Source organism: Thalassophryne amazonica, chromosome 6, assembly GCF_902500255.1.
Source record: "Thalassophryne amazonica chromosome 6, fThaAma1.1, whole genome shotgun sequence".
NCBI classification, from domain to species: Eukaryota; Metazoa; Chordata; class Actinopteri; order Batrachoidiformes; family Batrachoididae; genus Thalassophryne; species Thalassophryne amazonica.
In genome coordinates this window covers 88,090,256-88,099,018 of record NC_047108.1, presented here as the reverse complement: position 1 = coordinate 88,099,018, position 8,763 = coordinate 88,090,256, and the positions used below count along the sequence as shown (strand labels likewise).

Below are 8,763 nucleotides of genomic sequence, written 5' to 3'. Positions count from 1 at the left end.
CTACCCAACCTTGTGTGTGTGTATATATATATATATATATATAGAGAGAGAGAGAGAGAGAGAGAGAGAGAGAGAGAGAGAGAGAGAGAGAGAGAGAGAGAGAGAGAGAGAGAGAGAGAAAATTTATCTAAAATTGCACAAAAAATAAATGTGAAACATAATTACTATGTTCTTGTATTTTTTTGTCCTTAAGATTAACGTTTTTGTTATTCATTTTAGATTTAATTTGGCTTGCATTTTACCATTTGTGTGTGTGTGTGTGTGTGTGTGTGTGTGTGTGTGTGTGTGTGTGTGTGTGTGTGTGTGTGTGTGTGTGTGTGTGTGTGTGTGTGTGTGTGTGTGTGTGTGTGTGTGTGTGTGTGTGTGTGTGCAAAGGTCGTAGCTTCCATTCCAGCAGTAATTATATAGTGTGTGTAAGAAGGAGGCTGGCCTGTGCACATCAAGATAAAAGACAGAAACGTCGGAACGCGTTTTGCGAGTGGTGCAGTGATGAAATAATTCTGCTCCTGTGCCACATTTTGCCCTCAGATCTGCTCCACATTACTGAGTAAATTCGGGGTAACAGCAGCCTGAGGCTGCCGCCGTATCGACCGCTTCATTTGCGCAGCTGCACATTGCACCGAGCTGCAGCATCGAGTCTCTTCTTGACGCATCCACGGACACACTGCCCACCCCCCCCCCCACCCCCCTCCTCCGCCTGCTGCATTTAACTCGGGACAAGGTGCAGAGAGACAGGGATGCTGATACAAGAGGAGATTTAGTGCAGGAGACAAAAGTAGGACAGACGCGAGGGGAGCCGCGCTTGAGATATCGGTCAGCGCAACGCAGGATCGGTCATGGTCGGCCGGGGATTATGGGTATGTAAGCACCGATGCGGGAAACGAGGGAGCAGGGTTGGGGTTGTGCGTGTTGTTTGTCTGGTGGTCGCGAGCGCAGCCCTCCTGGCTCTCCTCTTCGTGGACTTCATTGAGTTATGGCTCACCTCCATGGGCATGAACGCAGCGCTGGAGGCGCACACCGGCGCCATCCCTCCGCAGAGCGTCCCTCCCACCAGACCCGAGGAGTTCCTGCTCATGCCCAGCCCGCTCGCCTGCCAACGTGCCAAGCCTTACCTCATCACCATGGTAACCTCAGCTCCTGCCAATCAGAGAGCCCGTCAAGCCATCAGAGACACATGGGGCGGGGAGGTTGAGGTGGGGGGTCTGCGGGTCATGACCCTCTTCATGGTAGGTGTGGCTTCCGATCCCGGATTGGCCAAGATGTTGGTGGTTGAGGCCAGAGAGAGAGGAGATGTGATTCAGGGGAGGTTTTTGGACACCTATTCCAATCTGACGCTGAAGACCGTGTCCATGCTGGGCTGGGCCCGCCGCTTCTGCCCTCAGGCCAGCTTCATGGCCAAAGTGGATGATGACGTTTTGTTCAATCCCAGCGCTCTCCTGCACTTCTTGAACAGGACTCAGAACCCTTATGAACAAGGAGACTTGTACCTCGGAAGGGTACACCTTCACGTGGCTCCAAATCGGGACCCGGAGAGCAAGCACTACCTCCCGTCCAGGGCCTACCCTGCCTCAGTCTTTCCAGACTACTGCAGCGGGACAGCGTATGTTCTCTCCCACTCCACTTTGCTCAAAATTTCTCTCATCGCCACTGCGTCATCTTTATCCACACCTCTGCCCCCTGAGGACATCTTCGTGGGTCTGTGCGCCCGTGCAGCCGGGGTGCTGCCCTCACACTGCCCACTCTTCTCTGGCAGCCTGTTGTTGCCTTACGGCCGCTGCTGCTACCAGGCAATGGTGTCTGTCCACCACATCCCACCCAGGGACATGCTGCACTACTGGCCTGATATCCACTCATCTGCCTGCTCCTGGCTGAGCCTGCGCACTTCTTTGGGAGTTTGCAAAATCAGGGCGCTGCTCTGGATGGCTCTGGGTCTGGAAGAGGGGTTGTGAGGGTAAACTGGAAAAGCTGGGCTCACCGGAGCTTCGATACTGTGAACAGCACAAGTGCTCTCTGAGGCAATGTGCAGAAAAAAAATAACTATTTTTGTATCTTTATTTTTAAATTATGTACTTAAAGTGCTTATTGTTTAGTGTAGAGAAAAAGGTCAATCAATATTTTTAGTCACATCTTGTTGGATCCTGTATCATGTTGATGTGCCTGCAAACAATATTTTGATGCTGAAAAGGAAGCTGAGGAAATCTGATGGACATAATCGCTGGCAGATCTAAGGGGGGAGGGGCGGGGGGTTAGAAAGGTTTAATCCCCCGAGTCTTGTACAGCCAACTTTAGAGCAAATAAATAATCATTAAAGCAGATATGGGTACCCATAGATGCTCTGCCTCTGCAACATTATCAGTGAATGTAGGCTCTAACTTGTGTGACAGTACAGTGAATGTATCACAAATTCTGATACTTTTTGTAATTTGTATCATGACATTTTGGCCATTGTGATAAGCTTAATATATAATATAAATTTCAAAATTCAGCAATGCTTAAATGTCTGTTAAAAGGTTTTTACACTTTAATAGCAGCAACATGCAACTTTTTTTTTTAACATCGGGCCGTTAAATCAGGCAATTAAAGAGGAAATCAGAAAATGTTCCAAAATCGAGAATTCCCTCCAAAATGAGAAAAAATAGGAAAATCTGGAATTTGTGGGAACACTGCTTTTCAATTTTGTAGGTAAATGCATGGTTGACCATGGGTTCAATGGTTAGTGATTTAAATTCTGAGAATTTCTGGACAGAGATTATAGGTAATTTAGTTAATTTAAATTGATTAGGGTATTTCATGACATCATGAGTTGCCATTAAAATACAGGGGAAATGGCCCCAAACCAGAAAAAATACAGGAAATATAGGAATTTAGAAAAAATATAGTAAATATAGGACCAGCCTCAAAAACAGGAAAATTTTTTCCTACTCGTATTCCTATATGAGTAGGAAAAAATTCCTACTCGTAGGAATACAGGGGGCACTGGGGCTGTGCTGAATATGCCCGATTGTTAGTGTGGAACCTGATCATTATGCAGAGTATACATGTGACACTTGATATCAGAAACTGAATTTTTAATCTATCATCCATTTTATATTGTTAATAAAATTATAGCAATTGCGTGTTCCATATGTCCAAAATACATGCTTGAATTGCCTGAGATTGCAGGAAAATGCACCCAAAATTTCAACATTTTCCAGGAGGCATAACCCCCCCTTCTAAAAACCTAGAGCTGTCCCTAATAATCACTTCTGTTCAACTCCCGAAGCATTTTTTTTCACGTTGTCCGGAACGGCAGATGTGTTAGTTTCAAATTCTCATAAGAAGTAACTCAAAAATTATTAGTTATTCCTTATGCTGAGAACAGTTTATGGATATTAACTGTCTAGGTACATGAAAGGAATCCAAATATGAGCTTTTACAAACAAGGACATTTGACAGTTTAAGTTGGAAAGACTAGTCAGTAATGTGTATATGTGCCTCATAACATTACACAATGAAAATGGCAACATTACACAAATATAACAAACAGCTTTAAGCAACAAAGTTAAACATACCTGAATATACAACTCGATCAACAGAAAAGTACTGACAGTTTTGATAATCAATCAGTTATTGACACAGATTATTATAAAAAATGCCAATTTTTATTTTTGTTTAAAGGGGTCATATTATCCAAAATGAATTTTTTATCCAAATCCAACAGGTCCAGGTTTCATGTTAAACATCCTCAGAATCCCACTATTTTGTTTGTGCCGATGGAAGCTACAGCTGTATGAATAAAATTTCACTTTGAAACTGCTGGTTTTAGATGTCTGTGACAATATGGCACAGGTTTCCTTGTCTGTAATTTTGCATGCTCTGTAAGATGCGCCTACTGAGACAGTCATCGCTCTGTGTGACCTGCCCACATCAACATGGGGACCTGAGTTTGAGTCTTGGACTCGAGTCGCACTTAAATTGCACAGTGACTCGAGACTTGTCTTGCAACTTGACCTGATAGACTTGAGAGTTGATGCAGATTAGAGGATGAAACGTTTTTCATTTTGTTTTGCTTTCAGCGAACAGAAAGATCACACAGCAGTGTGCTTCATTACGAATCGTCTGCTGTTTGGTGACGCTAAAACTCTGAACATTATATTCCTGTGCGTGTGGAGGCAGCTTTAACACATCATTTTCATGAAAAGACTGTTTACATTCCAGTGCTGTCTGTCACAGTGACACAGATGAAATTTAGGGGTCCAAGCCCTGTGGGGCTGAAAGCAGTGCAGTTCCCAGTCCCAGAAGGGCAGGACCTCTCTTGTGAAGAACATGAAATTAAGATGTAATCCAAACGTATAACACCGCCACTGATTCTGGGAGCAGGGCTAATAATAATAATGCAGTTTATTGTCATTGAACATATACAATAAAACTTGTACTCTGACCTTCCTTGAGCTGAAACAGGAGGAACTGATAAGCAGTCAATGTGAGCCTTTATATCAAGTGACGTGTTTGAACCAATGGGCGACGAAAAAACTAATAACCTTTGTAATCTGCAGGTTATGATGATGATGATCAAGATGGTGATTGTGATTAAGGTTAATGGTGATACTGATGATGGTGGTGATAATGATGAAGGTGATGATTGTGATATTGACAACGATAATGATGATAGTGATATTGTTGATAATGATCATGGTGATAATGATAATTGTGATATTGTTGATAATGGTGATGTGTGATGATAATGATGAACGGTGGTTAAGGTTATAATGATGATGATATTAACCCTTTAATGTCTACACATTTTTAGTAGAATGTAGTAGATATCAATATGCTCTACCAAACAGTTGAGTTGACCAGATGGTGATAATAATGGTATTGTTGATAATGATGATGGATGATGACAATGATGACAGTAATTGTGATTAAGGTCATGCTAATGATAATGTTGATAATGATATTGTTGATAACGATGATGGCAATTATGATGGCTGTAAATGATTATTTTTCCATATTAATCATGCGAAAATAAAGCAAAATATGAAAACATTTTACATGGATTTCTGGTTTGATCCAGAGTATTATGTTTGTAGATGAACTGTGGTCAGCTCTGTCTTCAGGGATTGCTGTTTTAGTGAACTGACAAGAATATTCTATGGTCGAGACATTGAAAGTGAAGATTTTTCAAATTTTCAGTAATATTTTTCACAAATTGTCCCCCTATCATGAAAATCTGTTGCTACACCTTTAATTGGTTGTCCTAACCAAATTCCATGACCCCAAAAACCTACATTTAGACACCAAGAACACACTAATAGCTACAATATATAAGCAAAGATACAACAAACCTATGTTGGATTTGGTAACATTTTTCACAAAAATCCCACTATCATTTTTGTGTGTGTGTCATTAATCTATGTGTTTGACACCCTCCCCCCACCCCACCCCACATTTATACAGGCAAAAATATGCCAAATATAGATTTTGGGCAGCCACGTTAGACTTAGTCCTCAGATAGAGTTAGCCCAAACTTTTCAGAGGTATATGGGGCTTATTTTCTTTAATACTATCCGATCAAACACCACCTTCAAATTTTGCTCAGGAAACCATGGTTATGGGCTCAATGAGAGGGTCCTCTACTATTTTATTCTAAGTTTTCCAGAGTTACTTTCCAGAATAAAAGTGCTTATCTGTACATTTATGTTACCCCTGTTAGTCTATTTTTAAACAAAGATATCAACATCCTTGAGTCACAAACCTCATCCAATTCTGTTTCCCGTTCTCATCACATTTTGATTGGACTGTGCAGTCCATGAGAGTTTCCTGTATCGTGATTGCCCTTTCCTGCAAATGCAACTTCTTCAATACCAGCAATCAAAATATCCAGAAACTCCCTAAAAGGCTTTCTGATGACACTGTACCATGCTGACATCAGCCGGTTAACGAAATCCTTGTTACTGACCGATTGTTAGTGTGTGAGCACATTCTGCAAACATGTTGTCATAAAGTGACTTACAAATTGGGTATATACCGAAATACCGCCACCAACGCACAAAAGGATTCTGTTTGTGGTGGAAATCTGAATGAGCCATGAGAGTAAGCACAACTCTTATTGAGTGTTGTTAGAAGGAAGGGTGATGTAAACATACCACTGTCACAGCTTTTTTGAAACACGTTGCAGGCATCCATTTCAAAATGAGCAAATATTTGCTCAAAACAATCAAATTTATCAGTTTGAACATTAAATATCTTGCCTTTGTGGTGTATTCAATTGAAAGTAGGTTGAAGAGGATTTGCAAATCATTGTATTCTGTTTTTATTTACGTTTTACACAATGTCCTAACTTCACTGGAATTGGGGTTGTACTTCAAACTGGTTTAGGCAGGGGCGTAGGTTTGCATATGGACCATAGGGACAAGTCACAACCAATATTTTGGGATGGCAAAATAGTCCCTACCAATATTTAGCATTTTTTGATATAACAAAATCATTCACTATTTTTTTGCGAACTCGATACTATAATTTTAGTCGTCACGTTTTGTGTTTTCGACGTGCCAGAATGACAGGGTTACCCATATTGCAATTTCATTGGCTCACGTTCTTCTCACATGGACGTAAACAAAGCGCATCTCGTGGCAGGCAGTGCTTCATTTGTAAAGTGGGAGGTCCCGGAGCGCAGAGGATGGGTGGCTCCGGTGCAGAAAAACAAGAAGGGCGGGGCTTGCGAACAATGCTGTGCGCCACACTTAAAATAAACTGCACACCCACACAAACACGCACACACACCTTCACAAATGACTAACATCCTGCCTTTTCCTCAAAAATTACTACATTTATGTTTGCTGTCTGTCTCTGTACTTTTCTGTCACTTTTGCGCTCTTTTTCATACTTTTCCTCGTTTCAAAAGTCACCGAACGCACTTTACCGTAATATATGCAACATATAGCACACTGTTGGATAGCACGGATTCTTGGCTTGCTGTCGGTGTTGAAATTTTTCAGAGTGAGGGCTTACATGAGAACTTACGGTAATGAGAATCAGCGGCGCACTAGTGTGAAGCTTCCGTGTTTTTCCTCTGCGTTATGACATCACAGGCTTACGTTTACCGTAATACACCATATATCATTGGAAAGCCCTTTTTTTTTGGCAAATTAGGTTGCCAGATACCTGTAACTGCATTATTGATGAAGAGAATAAATTATACATCTTGGTTGCAAAAAATTTTTTTTTTTTTTGTTAGGTCCACAAGTATTTTTTTTTTTTGTTGTCTTGTTCTCTCAGGTGTAGGCCTATAGAATAGATTTGTGATTTTGGGTGCAGTTTTGTTATTTAAGCTATTTGTTTGTTTGCCTACACACAATAATGTAAATAAAGTGTTAAATTATTCAGCATTATGTCATCATATGTTATGTATTATGGTGTACTTGTGCATCTAATGGTATGACTGGGTTAGGGGGTGGTATTGTCCCTATCAAAGCTGAGACCAAACCTACACCCTTGGGTTTAGGTGTGTGCTGGAATGCACTGAAACCAGTTCAGCTAGAACAGGCAGTTACACTTCTCATACAACTTTTAAGTTGATGCAAGCTTTCCAGTAAGCATAGACAGTTCTCAGTGGAACAGGTTGTATAATATGAATAAAATAAATATGAGTAAGTATTTTACCAGTACAGGAGTGTGACTGGCATGTCTCTTAGAATATTTCACTTATACAACACCAAATCATAGCATAAGCAGCCCCGAGGTGCTTCCCAAGGTTAAAGTCTAACCCTATTAACCCCCGTACAAGCACGAAAGCAAAGTGGGAAAGAAAGAGAACGAGATTACTACAAAAATAATTTGTTGGACATGGACCCCATCGTGCCTACCACCTGGTATTGTTTTCTCCAATCTCTAGGACACTGTGGATTTATTTTGATCTGTCTTTAAAATTATTGCCTTATTGATGGAAATTACACTTCCTTTGTGTCTCCCATATGAAAGGTAAATTTCTAGGTTTTCTTACACCGAATCCATGCTTGCCACAATGACACCATTTTTTTTTTAAAAAAAGCTTGGCATATCTAAATTTTGTATTTGCATTTCCCCTAACAAACATAATCCTAATATTTTGCACATAACCATCTGTTCCACTATTGTGCTAACATCTGATGAGGTTTAAAAGGTGCAGTTGTTCCTGTGCCCCCTTGTGGTTTAGCAGAGAAAATGAATACCCATTATACAGAGACCTAGTTGCATGTTATAAAGTTTATGTACATCATATACCTCCTTTGTGAAATTAAGAAGTGAAAACAATATCAACATAAATAAAATAAAAAGCCAATCAACAACGGGCTCCAATTTTAAGCTTGCCAGGAACATATGAAGTAGCGCAAAAAAAAAAAAAAAAAAAAAAAAAGGCGTCATAAAATAATTGAATGGCTGAGACAGATTCAGATTCAGATAAAGTCATGGTTGTGCAACCCTTGAATCCTTGGTTCGAATCATTGTAGAGTGCTTTGAGCATCTCTATCAGATGGAAATGCAGTCCATTAACTACAAAACAGATATACCTTGTCAAAAGTCAAAATATGATTCAAACTTAATTCTACATTGTAATACAAACGCTTTGTAATATGCCGACCTCCAACAGCACCTTTGTAATCTGAAGCCGCAGCAGTGGTTAAAAAAAAAAAAAAAATCCATCCAAATACTTATGCACCCGAGTGTACACAAGTAAGCGATGTGCACAATATCACTGAAAAATAAAGTATCAAAACAAACTGTTTTGACTAAGGGGTGTAA

General features: G+C 40.6%; 1 protein-coding gene across 1 annotated transcript; it reads left to right on the top strand.

Moving 5' to 3' along the window:
* Positions 1 to 691: 691 nt before the first annotated feature.
* b3galt4 (UDP-Gal:betaGlcNAc beta 1,3-galactosyltransferase, polypeptide 4) lies at positions 692 to 2,242 on the top strand. Its single transcript, XM_034172723.1, has one exon. The coding sequence runs from the start codon at positions 837 to 839 to the stop codon at positions 1,947 to 1,949; it is 1,113 nt and encodes a 370-aa protein (XP_034028614.1). The 5' UTR covers positions 692 to 836; the 3' UTR covers positions 1,950 to 2,242.
* The last annotated feature ends 6,521 nt before the right edge of the window (positions 2,243 to 8,763 follow it).

Excerpts from the sequence above, each read along its gene's own strand:
- b3galt4 (XM_034172723.1), top strand. The coding sequence starts at position 837 with ATGGTCGGCCGGGGATTATGGGTATGTAAGCACCGATGCGGGAAACGA.